The sequence below is a fragment of the Cucumis melo genome, chromosome 1 (genome assembly GCF_025177605.1).
Source record: "Cucumis melo cultivar AY chromosome 1, USDA_Cmelo_AY_1.0, whole genome shotgun sequence".
NCBI lineage: Eukaryota > Viridiplantae > Streptophyta > Magnoliopsida > Cucurbitales > Cucurbitaceae > Cucumis > Cucumis melo.
Genome location: NC_066857.1, coordinates 35116796 through 35137433, shown reverse-complemented (window position 1 = coordinate 35137433; position 20638 = coordinate 35116796). Strand labels below are relative to the sequence as shown.

The 20638-nt window shown below is 35.6% G+C and overlaps 4 protein-coding genes across 12 annotated transcripts; 3 read left to right on the top strand and 1 right to left on the bottom strand.

Moving 5' to 3' along the window:
- Positions 1–719: 719 nt before the first annotated feature.
- LOC103499834 (uncharacterized protein At2g39795, mitochondrial) lies at positions 720–2942 on the top strand. The gene is made up of 3 exons (XM_008462950.3): positions 720–1062; positions 2087–2415; positions 2604–2942. Exons 1-3 carry the CDS (start codon positions 802–804, stop codon positions 2764–2766), a joined length of 753 nt encoding a protein of 250 aa, XP_008461172.2. The 5' UTR covers positions 720–801; the 3' UTR covers positions 2767–2942.
- Positions 2943–4125: 1183 nt separating this feature from the next.
- On the bottom strand, positions 4126–4827 carry LOC103500023 (zinc finger protein 1). Its single transcript, XM_008463206.2, has one exon. It carries the CDS (start codon positions 4825–4827, stop codon positions 4126–4128), a length of 702 nt encoding a protein of 233 aa, XP_008461428.2.
- A 1643-nt stretch (positions 4828–6470) lies between these two features.
- Positions 6471–8570, top strand: LOC103499835 (40S ribosomal protein S12). 2 transcript variants are annotated; one of them, XM_008462952.3, is made up of 5 exons: positions 6471–6621; positions 6930–6985; positions 7508–7796; positions 8090–8155; positions 8257–8570. In XM_008462952.3, the coding sequence occupies exons 2-5, from the start codon at positions 6978–6980 to the stop codon at positions 8314–8316; spliced, it is 423 nt and encodes a 140-aa protein (XP_008461174.1). In that variant the 5' UTR covers positions 6471–6621; positions 6930–6977; the 3' UTR covers positions 8317–8570. The 2 variants fall into 2 exon arrangements, with proteins under 2 accessions (XP_008461174.1, XP_050944573.1); XM_051088616.1 differs by lacking the exon at positions 6471–6621 and adding an exon at positions 6680–6826.
- A 904-nt stretch (positions 8571–9474) lies between these two features.
- On the top strand, positions 9475–20565 carry LOC103499836 (sister chromatid cohesion protein PDS5 homolog D-like). 8 transcript variants are annotated; one of them, XM_051088606.1, is made up of 15 exons: positions 9489–10112; positions 10548–10599; positions 10941–11144; positions 11233–11414; positions 14157–14283; positions 14405–14584; positions 15445–15495; positions 15597–17150; positions 17310–17408; positions 17765–17838; positions 18942–18993; positions 19376–19462; positions 19562–19605; positions 19922–19993; positions 20076–20565. In XM_051088606.1, exons 3-15 carry the CDS (start codon positions 10989–10991, stop codon positions 20305–20307), a joined length of 2910 nt encoding a protein of 969 aa, XP_050944563.1. In that variant the 5' UTR covers positions 9489–10112; positions 10548–10599; positions 10941–10988; the 3' UTR covers positions 20308–20565. The 8 variants fall into 8 exon arrangements, 4 of the variants coding, with proteins under 4 accessions (XP_050944558.1, XP_050944563.1, XP_050944556.1 ...); XM_051088601.1 differs by lacking the exon at positions 10548–10599 and having other exon boundaries at positions 9479–10112; positions 19917–19993; XM_051088599.1 differs by lacking the exon at positions 10548–10599 and having other exon boundaries at positions 9490–10112.
- The last annotated feature ends 73 nt before the right edge of the window (positions 20566–20638 follow it).

Below are 20638 nucleotides of genomic sequence, written 5' to 3'. Positions count from 1 at the left end.
CGTATTGTAACTCTTATACATTAAAAGTCTGTCGTTTAAAAATATGTTAAGTTTTTATAAGCTGTTTTTTTTACAACTTAAAAAAAATGTCGGTTATAAATCAAAATTATTATAAATATAATTAATTGATCAAAATTTACCTATTCAACCTAAATATAGGTAAATCAATCACGTCCTCTACTAATAGGTCAGATATTTAAAATCTTCTTATTTCATTTACTGTTTTTCAGTATAAGAAAAAACATCTGATCTTCCACCTCAAAACGGAAGATTATGCTAGGTAATTATATCGTTATTTTTTTTTTGAGTACATCGGAAACAAAGAGATTATAACCCAATCGATCTTGTATAGCAAACTATCATTTAATAAAGCCAATAAATATTAAATATTAAAAGATGTGACATTATTTTGTTTTAAATAATAAATATCTACGTCATTCTATATAATTAAATTGAAGGATATTTAACATTTAGGAAATATTTAATTGGATATGTCCCCCATCGACTTTCATATGTTATTTCCATTTTGTTCACTCAAAGTGTTTTTGTAAATAAATAATTAAATCGTAGTCTCTCTCTATTTTAAATTTCATTCATACCCTTCATTTCTTTTAAATTTCAAATTTGGTGGGGCTAGTTTTGACAATAAAACAAAATAAAAGGGCCTTTAAGAAAATCTCCATTTTCTTATTCTTATTTATTTATTTTAAATTTAGACTCGGAGCGTGCGGAGGTGCTTAAACCCTAAACCCCAACGAGCCATTTCCTCTTCGTCTTCCCCAATACGAATTCACCGTAGCAATGGCAAGATTGATTCGACCATTGAGAGAATGCCTTCAGTTTTCTTCTTATTTTTCTTCTTCCTTTCCTTCTCACAAATCACTAATTACTCAATTACACCTTCAAAATCCCATCGTATTCCCACATGAAAACCACTACGTTTTCCGCAAGACAGTACGCCATTACATTGCCGACATGCGTAGATCCGCTTTCGAAGGCAACATTCTCAGACTTCTCCGTAATGAAATTCGATATGAACTTGATCGCTCTCCTCCCAGTCAGGTTTGTTACCCTGTTCTTCTATCTGCCGCGGAGAGGAATATGAATTTTATGAAGCTGTTTACAAAGTTCATTTTAATGTCTGTTGGAGTTTCGTAGTTCTTTAATGTTTGTAATGTGCATTTTTTTTTTATTTGCTTGGATGAGTTTCTTGAGATTTATAATTGCATGTATAGATGGGTTTTGCCCTCGGTCTTTCGTCTTACAACATGCGGACATTTTCACGAACGATTATAAAATTGAGCATCACTGCGTTTTTGTGGGTTGTTCTAACGAGGTTTTCGAGGAGAATGGCTCTGCGCTATCATCATGCTTTACTAGAATTTTTAACATTTCTGGGAATGGAGGTGATTATTGAACAGAACTTGTGGTCTTGTACTTTTATTTGGTTTTGTGGTCGTGAGATTAATATACTTTCACAAGTAACCGTGCAAGTGAATAATGGGCATTTGGGATTACATATTCAAATATCTTTTGTTTTGATGCTTCTTTCAAATTTTAAATCACAACTAAATTTACCATAAACCATCAACTTAAGCTTTTTGGATAATTAGTGATGTAACATGGTTTTGAAGCAAGATGTCTTCTCCTATATTCAAACCTTACCATGTTATTTCTTTATCAGCTAATATTAATCTCCAGTTATTAGGTTTCTACATATTTCAAACCTACAAGTGAGAACTTGAGGAGTGTTGATACAATATAATTTATCACTACCCATCAATTTAAGCTTTTGGATCAACAATCAAACCCCAAAAGCTTTAATTCTAAAATCAGGACAAATTTAATCCTATATCAATACTTTGACACTTTCTCTCGATTGTGAGTTGAAAATTTTCTCCAAGTCCAACAAATATTTATTGATATTAATTTGAGAAAGAAATGATATTACGGGGTTTGCAATAGCATGTTATAACTGTCGAATGGAAAGACTAAGTCGATAGGTTACATTAAATTTAATACATTTTTTTTAAAAAAAATCTCCTAGTTGTGTACTTATAATTAAGAGAGCTCTTCTTGTTTTCAGCCTGTTACAAAATTTGGGGCATTTACTGTTGATGAAAGACCAGGCGAGCAGTGGATCAGATTGGAAAGAGAGTATGGGGATAAAGAGAAAATAAAGATTGAAGCGACCATGTTTGATCAATCTATTCCAGCTTCAAAATCAGGAGGCAGTAGTTCTAGTGAAGATGTGCTTCTTCACATTACCGCTATTGTTCATATAACTAAAGTAGGTGGCAGCGACGTTTTGAGGATTATGTGCTCAGCTTGGCCAGATAGTCTAGAGATTGACAGGCTTTTCTTACGTCGAGGTGAAATTATGCCAGCTCAACCCTATGCAGGTCCCGAATTCAAGTATGGTTTCCAAGGCCCTTCATTATTTTTCCGTCTTCTGATTTTGAGTATGATGAACAGTATTAACAAATTATTACACTTGCATATGATGTCGGTGACATATCATTTTTATTTTAATATTATCTTCTTGCTTCAATTATTAAATCTCAATTCCATCCAGTTTTCTGAGACCATTATATTGTATACAGGGAATTGGATGATGACTTGCAAAACTCACTCTACGAATATCTTGAAGCTAGAGAGGTGGACGATCAACTAGCTGTTTTCTTGCACGAGTATATGAAGAACAAGGATAAAACCGAGTTCATTAGATGGATGGAAACCGTAAAAGCATTCATTGAAATGAAATGAAAATATTGATTATGCAATATTTTCAGCTGAGAATAGTTGTCTGCTGTTGGGGTTATTGGATATCTATTTTTGATATGTGAAATTGACCCTAATGTATTGAACTATCCAGTATACGAAGTAGCATTGTACACAAAATTAAGGAGAATTGAAGTTGGTGTATCTTAAATTGCTTGGCACTTATTGGTTTCCTCGTCATTCCAACTAGCAGCTTGGGGATATATCGCTTAAATGATGATGTGTGAGTCGTGACATCTCATTCCAGTTAGGAGAAGCACTCAAATCCCTTTACTAATTAAAATCATATCTTCATGCAGAAACCACCACCACTTTAGTCTATCACCTACTCATAAATTTGATGGCCTTTATGAATGGACAACCCAACTGATGAGGTAAAAGTTCGTGCCTTCTCAAGTCATTTTCAAGATATTGTGACATTTCCCTGCTTTATTTTGGAAGGCCATGTAATATGAAACTTTAATGATAATGATTGTCCTTTATTACATTTCATTACATTCTCCGAGAATACGGTATTTGCTGACCAATAAAATACCAAGTTATTATTATCGACTGGATCTATACTTTTCTTGTGGATTGATCGACTGAAAACCATCCAAGGTTTGAAATCAAGAAAATGACTTGTCAACAATCTTATAAAGAAAATGATTGATTATTGTGTGTGGGACAATTGGGGATCTTGTGCCATATGAACTTTTTTTATTTCAATAGAGACGAACTGTTTCTTCACCTATTGGTGGGTCTTCATTTTTCATTCAAACACCGTCCCTTTCATGCGCACAAGTGTGTGCAATTGTCTATGTCTAACGTGGAGCAAGAATGAAGTCCATTGACCATTGCTATCATCTTGGCTTACACGTCTACTAATTAAATAGAAAATCTTTTCAAACAAATCCTAAATCTCATTCTTTTAATGATTGTTTGTATTTGTGCTATTGCATTTGATTTAGGTTTGCTGTAATGCAATTGGCCATTCGAAATTTTGGAAATATGTTGGGTTCTTAGTGATCGAAAGAGCGTTATTGAAGTTTTATCCCCATCATGATAACATCCAATATGTAAATAGTAGGTACAGAGACAGTGATGTAGCTTGGTTTCTTTTATTTTGGTACTTAAAATTCATAATGTTCGCTTTAGACTTATGGCAACTATCGACGGTAATTGTTTAACTAATACTTATTGTATTGCTTAAATGGATTTCTCAAATACTACAGGAAAGAGGGATCACTACAGGCCACATATTTTCTAAAAGGACGAAAGCAGGATTTTACACATGTGGTAATCCAAGGAAAATGAAGAAAAGGAGGGGTCAGCAGGCATGGGAGGAAAAGTTGGTTCTTAGAATTACAGCTTCAAAGACAAGTCTAAACAATCTAGCTTGTGCAATTCATTACAAGTACGCTTTGAATCCAATAATGAGTCATTCAACGTCCAACCAGCGCAACTTGTTGCTCCACTAGTTGAAGGCGGTACCGGTGAGGTCCTCGACAGATAATTCTTCTTTGAGGGCCATTGGCCAGCTGCCAGTTGCTCGTAAAGAGACTGCCTGTTCTTAGCCTCAAGCTGAAAAGGATGAAAGGAACCAAAAACAGGTGAATAGGAAAAAGGCTTGTGAATCATTGAACGTGCTTGAATTCCAAGTGATTTCGAGTATTTGCACCCAGTTGAATTGGTAACCATTTTACTGCTTGTTTTAGCCATTTTTCTCTCTCGACTGTGAGCATTTTGGTGGCCACCAAGCGACTGTGAACTAACGAACTTCCGCGGGCAATAATTGCACGAGAAAACTCGAGGCCTAGCGGCTGCTTCTACACCTTCATAAGAACTGCCATTTGGTAAATTATCGGCATCAAAAAAATCAATAAGGTTCGGTTCTTCTTCTTCTTGCGTCAAACCCCCACCCAAATTCGTGTTTGAGAGCCTAAAATCGAGGGAAACAAGTTCAGGGCTTGTGTCTTTTGAATCATTTGGATCTTGCAGCCATGTAAGTTCTTCTGCTAATGAGTTGATGCGGGTAGTTTCTGGACTCGTGGAGGTTTGTGGCATTTGTTAGTATATTTACCTCCTTAGGTGATAATATTTGGCAATTGACACACAAGTATATATAGAGGAAGAGTTTTTAGTTACAGTGTTGAACTGTAGTAATTATAATGTTATGATATGACTTAGAAACTTATTGAAAAGGATTTCAATAATATTTCATGATTACATCCTTTAAGATCTCAGTCTATAGTGTCGGTTCCTTTCATTGTGCTGTTTTTATTCAGGCTTCTTTTTTACAATAACATCGTGTAATAATTCGAATTTGACACTACAACCATGGCAAAATGGTATGGTGACCCATTTTGAAGGCTCAAAATAAAAAATGCTGCACGTTTTTAGAACATGATGTTTTTGACCTCTTACTTACATCATTTTTATACTAAACTATCCATATTTTCTTTCTTCTCTCTTCCTCTATCGTCAACATGTGCATTGTTCTTTGACTACCGTCAAGATTCATTCACCTCCCTCCCATCTTCCTCCTCCATCTTCTATGGACTGTGAGGTGGTGTCTAGATGTGGCGATATTGCAAAACGAGATGAATGTCGGAGAATGAAACAAAGGTGAACGAGGTGGTGGAGAAAAAAAAGGACAGATGAGAGTGTGAGAAAGCGAAGAGAGAGGATAGTGAAACATTTAAAGAATGTGTCAAAGGAGAACGAGATTGACCATTTTTGCTTTACTGTGTGTGAGTTCTGTTTTGGTAATTTCATCCAGTATTGACGTTAACAAATGTTAAAAAAACCTCATTTCGTTTCGTTAGCTTGGGTCATCCGTACGAAACTCCATAAAACAATGGAAAGAACTTCCAACTATCTTTAGTGGTTTTAGAGATCATAAAAAAACAATGATATGTTGGTACGAAGAACAAATTAGTACTTCATTGTATTTGTTTGGTAACAATATTTCAATTATTAACATTGTAATTTAACCAAGATGAAGTGGAACGTGATATTTCTTTCTTCTAGAATCATCAACAAACTAACCATCAGTACATATTGAGAAGCGAATGTTACAAACACTTAAACTAAACAAGTTTTACGCTAACATGAGAATGACTCAAGTTGGCATGTACTTCTCTCCATTAATGTTAGAGTTTCAAAGCTTTGTACCATATATTTATCGTACTTAAGGGTATTGAAGGAACTATTGAAAATTTATTTTCAAGTCCACACACACAGAAGAATGTTACGAACTTACCTGTCTTTTGATAGGCTCAAAGCTGTAGAGTAGTGTCCATTTAATTATATAGCAGGTAAATTTTCAATTTCATGTTTAATGTTCATATTGTGCCATTTTATTGAAAGTTACCTACCATATAGATTTTGAGTATATTTAGGTGTTAAGTAGCACATATTGAAATAAATGCATTTAATGAATATGTCATGATTGTGCTTATAAGAAGAAAAAAATACATATTTATTTACTTCAAAATTTTGAAAATTAACTTATAATTGTCTAAATCTATATAATAAATTGAACCTCCAAATTTATGGTGGCTCTAAATAAAATTAGAATATTTATTTTTTTCTATCCATTTTTATTTGGTTTGTAGTGGCTTCAATTTCCCATTTTAATTTAATTTTGATTGCTTTTGAAGATTCTTTATTTTCTATCTGTTTAAAAAAATCTTAAAATTTTATAGGGCTTAACTCGTGGCCCATAACCCTTCTATATCTAATGGGCCCAAATAAGCAAGCCCATTTATACGATACCAAAAGCTTTCATAAACCCCTAATCTTTTCCACAAACTCCCTCCTCTCAGTTCTGTCGCCGCCGCCATCTCTCAATCTCTGGTAAGCTTCTCTATCTCTCTCTAAATCCCCGGCCAAAATTTCCTGTTCTCTTCCAGCATGTCCATTGTTATCCCCTTCTATTTGCTCAGAAATACGCAGATCGTCTCCCTTCATCCTGCCCTTCCTCAGATTTCCATATGGCAGCTGTTTATTGTGATCTCATACTTGTTTGATTATCATATTCGAAAATCCGAACCGATTAGTGGTTTACTCTATATGTCTTTGTTCTTGATTCAAACTGGTTGTTACAGGTTTCATTATATTTCTTTTATCTAATTATTTAGTTTTTTTTTTTTTTTGTCTTACAGATTTTCGTGCAATAGGAAGGAGGTAGAACTTCTAAATCAAGAAGAAAAATGTCAGCGTGAGTGGTTTATTATAATTGCTAGCTTCCACGTTAATTCCCATTTTTGTGTTGCATCTGAGCGCGATTTTTCCTGAATATCTTATAAATAAATGATGACTTGTTTTGTTTAGAAGTAGAATCTGTTGCTTGCAATCGACTTTTAAGAGTGTTTGGTATTCTTCTGTATGAATAAGAATAGAGTTGGAAATTTGATTTCTGAAGGCGACGAGACAATCAAACTTGATGTCTGTCTTGAGATGTAAATTATATGTTTTGGTCACTGGTTAAATAAAATGTAGAGTTTTAAAGTTCAGTATGTGGTTTATACGTCTGTAATAGTTCTTTGTATGGGACTGAGGGTTGCTGGGGAGTCGAGATTGCTATATTACACGTTCAATAGTGAACTATTATTGAAGTTGAGGCATTTCTTTTTGGTAATGTCATGATATTGAGTCGATGACTATGCAATTGTCTTCCATTGTTGACAGAACCTTAAAGGGGTATTGTATTTCTTTTCTAATTTGGTTTTTTTTTTTGCAGTGATGAAGTTGCTGTTGTGGCTGAGGCTCCTGCCCCAGCTCTAGGTGAGCCGATGGACATCGAGACTGCCCTGCAGATTGTTCTTAGAAAATCATTGGCTCATGGTGGACTTGTTCGAGGTCTTCATGAAAGTGCTAAAGCTATTGAGAAACATGCTGCACAGCTCTGTGTCTTGGGAGAAGACTGCAACCAGCCAGATTATGTTAAACTTGTCAAAGCTCTCTGCGCAGAGCACAATTGTAACTTGATGACAGTCCCAAGTGCAAAAACTCTTGGCGAGTGGTCTGGTGTAAGTGTTCAATCTTATTTAGAGTCAGTTTTTAACATTCATTCTGCAGTAAAATTGTTTCCCAATTGCTCTTTTTCATTATTTAGCTACATGTAAAACATGTTCTGGATTATATTAGGATATAAACAAAACTTATATTTTCAAATGCAGTGGATTTGTTTGATCCTCTTATAAATTGACCTGCTAACACTACCATGATGTATTAGTGTCTGCATTCTACACCATCAGCATCTACATATTTTAATGGGTTCAGGAGAATTCATTTTTTTCCTTCCATATTTGGTCTAATGCAGCTATGCAAGATTGATTCCGAAGGAAAGGCAAGGAAAGTTGTTGGTTGCTCTTGTGTCGTAGTTAAGGTACATATATATGTCCATTCACTTTCGTAGCAAATATTCTGTTCCTCCTCTTTTCATACAACCTCTTTACTTATGTTTTGAATGTGTTTGTTTATCCACAGGACTTTGGGGAAGACCACGAGGCGCTTCACATCGTGCAGAAGCATGTGAGTTCAAGTTGATTACCAAAATGGTGTCTGTTGAGATTACAGTTGTTGGTCTCATTTAGAAAGTTTTTGATCGTTAGTTATGTCTAGATTTGGTGCACTGTTGTTGCTTAAACACTTTTACCTTCACCCTATAATGTGTTTTTCTTTATCGATTGATTGGAAAGACTAGTTTTTATCATCATCTGAGTCCATTGACGTGGAGCTCATTATCATTCCGGCCAACAGAACAATTTATCTATCAAGAGTCTTCTTGCCCATGAGAAAAATGTGGAATTGATACTTATCATCTTCTTTTTTTTTTCCTGATTCCATATCTAGATTTTATTGGTGCATTTTTAAATATATTAAAATAAATTAAAATATTTTCAGTAAAACCTTTTTTCTATCAATGATAAACAATATTGTTGATGGAAGTATATTAGCGTTGATGGAAGTATGTATTAGCGTATGTTTATTATTGATAGGATTTGAAATTTTGTTATATTTTATAAATAGTTTTTCAAATCTGTTATTTTTGATAATTCTCGTTTTGTGTACTCTCTTCCATGTCTAATTTTAGTTCAAAATGAAAATTATACCCTCATTAGGAGGTCATTAGGACTAATTATTATTTGAAAACCGATAGTTTTAAGGGTGATATTTTAGAAGCTTTTGAGAAGTATTTTGAAATGAGAAAAGATTATTTTTAAAGAACTTAGAATAAAATAATTTTGAAGAAATTTATTTTCATTTAAACTTTTTTGTTTGAAAATTGTTGAAGTACACATTGATGGATATTGAGTTGCGATCAAAGTTGGTTTTTTATTTTGTGATTGAGAAATCTTTTTAAGTGGCTTTTCAATCTAATAAGTTATGAAGAGCCGAAAAAGTAAATTGCTATGTTTTTTTACATTAAAGCTGCTTTATATGCTCGTGGATGTTGAAAAAAATTGTTTATGAATTTTATGAATTAAACAATAAAATTTATTTATTTTTTTCATTTCCGATAATAATGGTTTTCTATCAATGTAACCTAATAGAAACAAATAATTGCTTAGTTTGATTTTGGCAATATTGGAAGAGACTAGATAAGAAGACAAACAAATTAGGACATTTTAATTAAACTAATAAATGAAACCAGTGGATGTTATAGCCCTGAGGTTTTCAAGAAAAATGTAAAATCGAACTCATTTCAGTCCGGCAAGAAACATGAACAGTCGATTCAAAACAAATATTTTAAAGAACATGTCTCGAATCTAGAAGCGATTTCAGCATTTGATGCTAAAAAACACGACAAACAAACATTTAAACTGTATAGACATAAAATTAGAACGAAAGTTGTCTCTTTTTCTGAAGATTTTAGTTGTAATTTGAACATGGCCACACTCTAATTCAACTATGGCTTAGTAATCTGCGCCAAAAGAAAACAAAGCCAAAAGGGCGCCAAGGGGAAAGCGAACGAGCAAGAAACGAGGGAAAAAAAGAACTTTTTTTTTTCTTTTTTCTTTTTCAAGGACCAGAAATGGCAAAAACCCACCCACAGTATCGGATTTGAAGCACAAAGAATGAACTAAAATTGATTCAAAGGGCGAAATCCGAAATTTCCCATTTCACTATTTTGCATGCCCAACATCCTTTGAAGAAGGACACATTGCTCTGTGTTTTTTTTTTGGTAAATGACTCTATTTCCTTGCTTGAATTGAGATTTTCCTTCTGGGTTTTTGGATATGAACTTGTCTGAGAAAGAACTCGAGGAGCAACTTAAGGAGATTGGGAGCGAGCTTCTAAAACCCCCTTCTTCCATTGATGCGCTTCTCAAAGCTCTTGATGTAAGAATGCGTTTTCCTCTTTCTTTTACTCTGTACTACTCTTTATATTTCTTGTTGTGCATAATTTCTTTCTGGGGTTTGGTTAATTTGTTAGAATTTTGTGTAGTTTATGGTTTTCCTTCATGATACGAACTGTTTTCTCATATCTATTGCTGGCTTGGTAGGGATTAGGGGTACAAGAGATTACGTTATGTTTTTTTCTTTCATTTGTGCCCATATCAATGCTATGATTTGGACATCTTTTGCAATTTATTTAGGGTTGGACAAGAAGGCATAGGAAATACACGAGTTGGACCTTGTAGAATATCAAAATGAGATAGATATTTAGGACGATAGAAATGTTCCTATTGGGGGAAATCTTGCAAGATATTTATCCCCCTTAGACATTTGTGATATGTGCGGTTTTCCTTCTTATAATGTTTATTTATGACATAGAATGCTGGTCGTTGTGCCTCCAACCATTCTTTGAAGTTTTTGCAGATGAAGGGTAAGTCTAATATACATTTTTGGATGGTGGAAGTTTCCTTTAGCCAACCACAATCGTTGTCCAAAGTTTTCATTGTATTTGGATATGTAGTTGATTTGGTTCTGGTGAACTTAAAATTGTTGTTAGAGAAACCATTTTATTAGCGTTCTTCATTGTTCATAATTATACGTTTGAAGAACCACTCCCCCCCCCCCCCCCCCCCCCCCCTCTTTGTGGAGAACTTTATTTCTTTAAGTATTTCTGTTTCTCTTTGGAGTCATGAGTCTAATAATGTAAATCCTGTCCTATATACTACTCTTTCGTGGTTGTCACAAAAATCCTCTTTTGCAAATTTCATTCAGAAAGCTGAGTGTCTGTTAACTAATGTGGAGCAATCGCCAACGAGATCTATGCGAGACACACTGCTGCCCTTAATGAAGGCATTAATTTCTGATAAGCTTTTGAAGCATTCAGAAGAGGATGTGAAGATAACAGCAACATCCTGCATTACTGAGATTACAAGAATAACAGCACCAGATGCCCCATATGATGATGAGAAAATGAAGGTATGTGTTAAGGTGCTCAAAACTTGAAAGTTATGTTCCAGCGAATTTTTATTAGTTATTCATTATTTTTTTACTTTTACTGGTGCAGGTGATTTTTCAGTTGACTTTGGAAGCATTTAGAAAGTTGTCAAATGTGTCTGGTCGTTGTTATACGAAGGCTTTATCCATTCTTGATGCTGTTGCAAAAGTCCGTTTGTGCTTGGTGATGCTGGATCTGGAGTGTGATAATTTGATTCTTGAAATGTTCCAGAGCTTCCTAAAACTCATTAGGTAACGGTCATCAAAATGGTTGATGTTTAGAATATTATATCACAGTTATCCAAACTTATTCTCTAATTAGTTTCCTGGTAGTTTATAAAACTCTCTTTTCTTGCTCTGTTAACTTTTTGGGAATTTATTACCGGTCAAAACTTTTACTCTCAAGCAAATCTGTCTTAAAAGCTTTCAAAATTGCTTACTCTTTCTTGCTATTATCATTATTTTTTAGGTAAGAACCAACCTTTCATGGAACAAAATATAAATTGGATATCCATGCACGAAAGTATAAAAGAGACCCAAAAACTACTGACTGGAACTCCAATCCAAGTATTAAAAATCTAAGATTATAGTAGTAACTTTCTGAAGCCTGTAGGGAAGCAGTAAACTTCACCACCTCCCAAATCTTATTACCCGTTCTTTCCACCTCTTTAAAAATCTCATTTTTTCTTGAGCCAAACTCCCTACAAACTAAAAAGAAAAATAGTGTGCCACCAAAAGTTACCCTCCTCTTGAAAAGGTGAGCTAGGAGCACGTCCTCAATAATAGCATAACCATCTCAATTTTGAGTTAAGCAAAAATCGAATGTCTCCAACCAAGAACCCCGAAGGAATTGGAAAGACTAGTAGCTTCTCGACAAATGACGCAAATCCTCAATCTAACGACAGCAAAGAATGAACCACTGCAAAAACATTACAAGGAAAGTGTGTCTTTGAACCAAAGTGTTAAGTATCCCATATTCTCATGTAAAACCTACCGTACTAAAAATTGTAACCTTCAAGATGGTGGAGAAAGTGGAGGTGGTTGGGGGGAGGAGGGGATAGACGACAAGTGAAAGGCGGAACAACTTGATAAACCTCTAGAAGAATTGAGAATCCAATTCCTAGAATCCCTTCTCCTTCAAAACACCTAGTGGTTTGAAAAAAGGAATCAAATTGACAACATCTAACACCTCTCTATCAGAAATTTGGCGCTTGAAGCCTAATGATGGAGAGAAGGAATTAGAGATCGGTAATATAGAAGCTACCAAGTGAAACTTCATACATTAACAAAGGAATAAGCAAAGGAACAATTGCTGAAGTGGTTTATCTCTCACCTAGCAATTCTCTGCCCAATTGGCGGTCGTTCCCTCCTCAACGGAACATCTAATATATGAAGTAAAAGATTGGAAGCCAAAGGCGGTCACTTTCAAGAGGTTTTGATTTTTGCCCTTTGGTAACACCATCTGCTCCCACTCAAAAGGGTGTGAGCAATACCAACTCACAATCCATTCGGCTCCATGAAGAATTGCCACAACCATTTAGCCAACAAAGCCTCATTTTGTAATCTTTAAGCTACCAGTCCCCGGGTCTCCCAACTCCATTGGCTTAACTGCTACCTCCCACTTAACCTAATGGGACCTCCTTCCCAGTTCCTCATCAACCCCGTCCCATAAAAAATTTATGCCTCTTTCTAATACAGTTGCACGCAAAAATTGGAATTCTGATGAGGGTTGGGAAATAACTAGGAATCTCACTCAACACTCTTTGTTAAGAGTAATCATTCCCCTTTAGAGAATAAGGACCTTTTACAAGTAGACAATTGTTTTTGGACCTTATCCACAACTAGATTCCAAAACACTTGGCTCCTTGGGGTAATTCGTGATGGAAGCCTGAGATAAGAGGAAGGAAGCTGACACACCTCACAACCTACCAAATAAAACATTAAAGGCCAAATAAAGAACTTCTGCTACTATTAATCTTAAGCCTAGGTTTTACTTCATGAAAAAATAAATAAAAATACCATTAAGTTTCACAGAGGAACTTAACTATTATGAAATCATTAGGCCCTCAACAAATTCCTCCTCCAATCTGCCAATCACTCTGATCCTTTCCATGTTCTCAACTTTCCTTCTCTTGATATCTCCAAAAACCGTAAGAATTGAAAAGTGCCTTTAAGGGCTCATAGTTTCCTCAAAAAGCGGAAACTCTCCCACTCCCCATCAATTCCTGCACCCCACCAGAAGGAAACGGATGCCTTACAGTCAGGGTGGGACAACCATATATTCTTGAACCTAAATGGATTTGTACCCAAGAAATTCTTCTAGAGTTCAGATGAAGAGGTCAATGGTTGGATGTAAATCGGGCCCAAGGCTTGTCGAGGACTGGGAGACGACTCTACCCATCCTATAGGCTGCAAGAATCTGTGTAACTGACGATTTACAACCCATTCTCTCTCGTTCAACTGAACAAACTCTTTCATTTTCTTGTTTGCAATAAGGGATTTCTCTTGCCCTCTATACTTATGATTTGAGATCTTGCCAGCTCTTCTATACAAAACACTGCAAACCAAAGCTATGGGACAGTTTTGAAATGTGTCTAAAACTGAGCTTATGGTGTACTATTTGGGAAGAACTTTTTATGAATATAGACATTACTGACCTCACAAGCATGGGTTGTGTATGGTTGAAGATATTGTAGACTCGACATTTATATTTGTTAAATAATTGCTAGTTCTTAAATTGATGGAATTTGGAAAGTTGGCATTAAATTTTCATTGATGTGTTAACTGAAGATACTTCTTAGGAACTTGATTATCAAAGTTGACGGTATTTTGAGATTAGCAAAGGATTTTCTACAAATATATGAATGTATTGGTGCAGTGATTAAGAGAGGAGTATCATTTTGATTTGTTGCTCTGATCTTCATGCGATAGTTCTGATCTTTTTAAGTTTTATTTTCTTTTTCTAATCTTGATTTATTTTCTCCAAATTCTAAGGTCCAACCATCCAACTGCTGTTTTTTCAGCCATGGAAGCGATTATGACTAATGTGTTAGATGAAAGTGAAGACATCTCGTTAGATCTTCTCCGGCTTATTTTAGCTAGTGTCAGAAAGGAAAATCAGGTACTACTACTTCTACTACTACCACTACTACTGCTTTTAATATCTTGATCTCCCTTATTCTTTATTCCCAACCTTAATTCTTTTTATATTATTACCAATTGATTGATTCCCATTATTATAGGAAGCAGCTTCTATTTCATGGAAACTGGCAGAAAGGGTTATGTCCAACTGTGCTACTAAGGTCCAGCCCTATCTTATGGGTGCAGTTCACTCTCTTGGTGCTTCTTTGGATGACTATGCTCCCATAGTTATGTCTATATGCCGAAATGGAACTGATAACATTGATGCTGGGAATCATTTGGTGAGTTGTGCTGACTAATCCAGAAAGTTGTTTTTTGATTTCGTATGGATCCAAGTTGGTGCTATTTTGAACTGTCATATTCAGATTAATTACATCACTTGTTTTAGAAGCAGACTCTCATTTAACCAAATGAGAATCACCACCCTGAGCTCATCTCTTCTCACTAGAAGTCCGGTCGTGATAGATTTCTTAACCTATTCTTATTCATTTCTTAACCTTGATGAAATATTAAGATTTATCAAAATCTCTGTCAATTGATTCAAGACTGCAATGATAATGATCTAAACATTCTGAAAATGGACTAAAGAAGGCTTTTGGCAGTGACTATCATGACTTCATCTTCGTTTATTTTCATTTGGTAATTAAAAAGGAAACATTGAAATGGTTGTTTAATGAGTAACAATTTTCATCATGGATGCATCGAGTATGCTGCAGTACATCAAACAGCGCCTCCCTCACGTTTCTTTTTAAGAATTTACTTCACTAGGTCTCATAAGTAACCCGATGTCTTAACCTAAGTATATTTGTAAAGCTGAACTTCATTCTTCTTCAGTCTTTGTATTATTTTCCCTTTTCACGTTTTGTTCCCTCTTTATCTGGCTTAGTTAATAACACATCAAACCTCCCTTTTCATTTATTTAAACATGGTATTTTAATACTTTGAGCATCAGTCTCTTTTCATTTCATCAAGAAAAGTTATGTTTTCCTTAAAAAAAAAAGGTATTTTAATAATATGAACTTTGGGTCTCCACACTTCTTTGTGTTTTGGTTTTGAGATGAATTAAAGAAGGCTTGGTAATGAAAGTGGAAAAGTGCATCTTTAGCCATTAATTGGGTTAGCCATTGATTGGATGGTCCAGGAAAATGAAAAGAGCGAAGAGAAGGGAACAAATTCAAATGAGCCAATGCTGGTATGTGCCTGTCCATATGTAATACAAAGTACCCCCCCCCCACTCCATTCGTGGCTTCTGCAGTGAAATATTACAAACTGCTATATATTCTTGCTAAATAGGTGACACTGACGCGTACGCCAGATGCAAGCATTGAAGAAAATCCTCGAACTGATGCTGCTGCTGCTTCAGAATCATTGATATCAAGTGGTACAGTTGCAGCGGGGAATGACGACATACTGAAGGCATCTAAAAATTCACAGAAATGTAGTGAACAGTCAAATATTGCAGAAACCATGATACCTGACAATGTAGAATCTATGAAGGCTGAGGACACATTAGACTCTGTACCAAAGAAACGAGGGAGGAAACCCAACTCCTTAATGAATCCAGATGAAGGCTATGAACATTATTGGATTGGAAAAGGACGGGAAAGGTCCAGACTGTCCAATCACAAAAAATCTAATGACCAAAAAACTAAATTTTCTCCTGTAAGCCTAAGAATAGAAAAGGTTTCTTTGCCAACAAAGGTAGAAAAGGTTTTGTCTGGACATGCTGCAGAGAAACAGATACAATCTGAAGCTGAAGTGGTAAAGGAGAACATGACAAAGATGGAAGAAAATACTCAAGTGAGGTCAAAGAAACCTAAAGTTGGTAAGTCAAGCAAGGATAAAACAATTGCAGTTTCTCCTGTAAGTCCAAGAGTGGAATCATTGCCAACAGAGGAAGAAAAGAAGTCTCCTGGACATGCTGAAGAGAAACATATACAATCTGAAGATGAAGTAGTAAACGAGAATATGAAAAAGATGGAAGAAAAATCTTGGGTGAGGTCAAGGAAATCTAAAGTTGGTAACTCTAGGAAGGATGAAGGCACTAAATTTTCTTCAGTAAGCTCAAAAGTAAAAAAGGCTTCTTTGTCAACAGAGGTACGAAAGGAGTCTTCTGCACATACTGAAGAGAAACGCATACAGGTTGAAGATGAAGTGGTAAATGAGAATATGGAGAAGATAGTAAAGAAAGCTCAGGCAAGGTCAAGGAAATCTACTGTTGGTAAGTCTAGCAAGCTTAAAGCAACTAAATTTTCTTCTGTAAGCCCCAGAGTTCAAAAGGATCCTTCGACAACAGAGGTAGAAAAGGTGTTTTCTGCACATACTGAAGAGAAACCCTTGCAATCGGAAGATGAAGTGGTAAATGAAAATATGGAGAAGATGGTAGAAGAAGCTCAGGCAAGTTCGAGGAAATCTACAGTTGGTAAGTCTAGGAAGGATAAAGTAACTAAATTTTCTTCTATAAGCCCAAAAGTGCAAAGGGATACTTTGACAACAGAGGTAGAAAAAGAGTCTTCTGCACATGCTGAAGAGAAACCTTTACAGTCGGAAGACGAAGTGGTAAATGAGCACATGAAAATGATGGAAGAAAAAACTCAGTCAAGGTCAAAGAAATCTAAAGCTGGTAAGTGTAAGGAGGATAAAGCAATCCATGATCCTAGATGTGTTATTTCAGAGGAGAAAGTCTCTGTTCCCTCTGATTACAAAGAAAAACGGTCAGTGCATTTGGTTATGAAGTTGAGAGTGAAGAGCACCAATGGGGATGGGTCAGTAGTCCAAAAAGATGTTATAGTGAAATCCATTGATACCAATATGGATAAGAATATTCATAAACCATCAACCTGTGAGGTACGACCAAATGTTCTTCCCTACTTTTTCATCATTAAACCAGATGTTGAACTCGAAGTATATATTTACTAGAAACTCTCCATCACTTTCTGTTTCACCACCTAATGGTGTCTCTCCGCATCCTTTCCACCACCTGGTGTCTCTCCACATTCTTATTAGGTAAAGGATTCCAGATCTGCCAAGTTAGATGGTGATGATAGCGTGGAAGAAACTCCACAGGCAGAAGCTACAAGGAGGCATGCCATTGTGGAAAAAGAAGTAAGACTTTTATAATCTGTCTCTGTCTCTGTCTCGTAAATTGACCTGGCTTCCATATCTATTACACTGACATGCTTTGAGGGTACTTCCATGACTACTCTGCTTATTTTCATATGACATCATCACTGAGGTACATGTGAGATTTTGATTGAAGTATCAGTCTTGGAAATTTAATTCATATGCTGTTATTTGGGCTCTGCCATTATATCACATATATTAGTGGATTATACTTTGTAGTATGTTAACTTTAAATGCATACAAAGGAAGTCCTGATTCCTCACTCGGATACATATTCTTTTTTTGTAATACATATTTTTTTGGTTACTGCTAACTTCTTCTGTTTAAGCTCGTTTCAGGTAATGGACATATCAAGTGCTGGAGAGGAACTGGTTGGTAGGAGAATAAAGGTTTGGTGGCCCCTGGACAGGATGTGAGTACTTTATGAACTTGCTGATTGGACATTTTATACATCAGTAACGCTTTATTTATTTATCCATTTCTATCAATTTTGTATATGACTTGCTCTGTTAAAGTAACCAAACTAAACCCTTGAGGTTTTATTACCAACTTAGAAATGGAATGTTTAGGAATAATTACTTGCTTGCTGAGCTGAATGGACACCGAGGACAGGACACCATACTTGTGCTTTACGTGGCAAATTAACAGCATTCCTTAAGATGTCTTGCAATTTCCCATGTTTACAGGAAAATGGTATTATGGTGTCTTTTTCAGTGCTTTATACAGGTGAGAGTCGCCCATGATGGAACACGGTCTAAGACAGTTGACATACTGGAGAAATATAGCAATCAATTAATATCTTCTTCCTCATCTTTCTTTGTGACTAAATTGGCGGCTCTGATATACTTTAGTGGATATAGGAATTGTCGAAACACTCTAACAATGCCTTTAAGCATTATCTTGTCCTTAAGACTTTCCATCAAACAAAAATGTAGCCACTTGGACTACCATTGATCATGGCCTAAAATATCATATAACCAGTGAAGGTGGCATAGCCACATGACATGATCTACTTGTTGAATAGTTCCATTACGTAACTTTAAATTGATGATAAGTAGCAGAAGAACGTTTTTTTTAGCATATACCATAGAGTTTACAATAAACGTAAAATAAAAGAAGAGCACCTGCCTTCTTCTCTGTTTTCCTTTTCCCTCTCCCGTACCAACCTTACAGTGTCTTCTATCACTCTAAAGTAGATTTCTATCAATATGCGAATCCCCAAATTGTTAATAAGTAAAGAAAAGCAAAAAAGGGAATGGACTTTGATAGATGGTTAATGGGAGGGGACGAATGTAAGAGAGAGGCCAGAGAGATAGGAAGAAAGGCTCTCTAAATGTCTGGGTGTTTTCTGTAGCGTTTCTAGTTCTTATGTTCTACAGGAATATCACAAGGATTAGTAGGGCAGAGGCCTTGCACATTAGATGCTACACAATTAAGTTTCTATATAAAAGAAACCTGATCAATTTGAACTTAAAGACTTCCTTTTTTTTCCTTTTATTTTTTTTGGTTTTCCAGGTTTTATGAAGGCGTTGTTCGTAGTTTTGACCCTGTCAAGAAAAAGCACCAGGCAAGATGACCCTATCCTACCCAAAAACCATTTGTTTATTTTCTGAGTGTATGGTTTTGCCAAATTTGTAACCAGTTCATATTATGAACAGCTTCACTTCACATATGACCACGCCTTTGGTTCAGTAACCAGTCATTCCTTCTCTTCTCATAGCCTCAATCCCTTGACCATACTGCTTTCTGCCCCTCCTTTGTTCTTGTAATGATGTCAACTTGGACAAAATCATTCCTTGCTGATGCAGCAATCATTGGATGATACTCAGATGAACTGAACCATCCATTCTGACATATCCTCAATAAAGGCTACCTTCCTTTTCTCTTACATTATTTTTTCTTTTTGTAGTTTCTGATATTTTCCCCCCTTTTCTCTTTTATTTGTCAAGGTGTCATATGATGATGGCGATGAAGAAATATTAAACCTCAAAAAGCAACGATATGAGCTAATTGGTGCTGATCCTCTGCTAGTTGGGGTAGATATCTCCCTTAAACTATTTTAGCATGTTTCTTTGAGTTGTTTCTTGCTATTTTATATTTGATTTCTCCTACTTGTTTTTGTTATGCTGATATAGGGTGAGGAGAAGGATGTCCCAGAAACAGAAGCTTCGTTGGATATGTAAGCTTCTTTCTTACATAACCATAATTTGCTATAAGATAATTCGTTTTTGAGCCTGAAAATTAACTACTTAAGACACCTTCCCGGTTCAATGAGTTGAAACTCCTGGAATCTTTTTTCTACTTTTCTTAACGATTCTGATTAAGTACTGTTCTTGCACATATGGGTTTCTGGTTATTAATTATCTTCCTATCTAAACCACTAATATTATTCATGCACTACATTAAAACAATTCCTTTCCATGCTTACCTATATTTTCTTTTTCCTTCTCTTTTTTTATTGTTGTGACATTAGACTTTGTTTTAATCTAGAGTAGACTGCGAAAGAGGAAAAGGAAAAACATGTCAGAATCAGACAAGGAGGAAAAGACCGATTCTTCAACCAGAAGGTTGCTTGTCAATCGTCTACTTTTTTTCATTTCACATTCTTATTTGGCCTCCACATTCTATCAAATTTTCATGGAATTACAGGATTAGAGCTTCAACCAAGGGGAAATCTGACATTAAATCTGCAAAGTCAAGTGAGAAAGCTGCCGATAGTTCCATGTCCAGGAAGCCTGCTGTCTCCGATGAATCAATGGACGATGCAGGGAGTGTCGATAATAGTACAAAAGGAAATGATAAAAAGCTCATAGACTTGATAAAAAACAGTAGACTAAGGATTAACTTAAAGTCCAAGCAGAATGTAGCAGGCAGGGAATAACACCCCGAGAGACCAAGCAGTACCTCTTGCCACCAAGAAATTAGCGGTTTTAGAGGTACGCAGTTCTCGTACCGTTGTTTTGTCAGTTAGGGAAGACCATAGGCCAGCTTAGTTCCTTTTCTTTTGTGTCTTTGGAAGTAGAGAAGAAAAAGTCTTTCATCTAACCAGTCTTGTAAACAGTAGAGCCATCATATATAAACCTCCCATGTGTAAATCAGTTGCTGAATGATAACAAAAGCAGACAGTTGTTATGTCAAAGCTGCTCTTCCTAACATGTGCACATAATTTATGTTATAACACTAAATCCATTTGACATAGATCAGTCACTCGA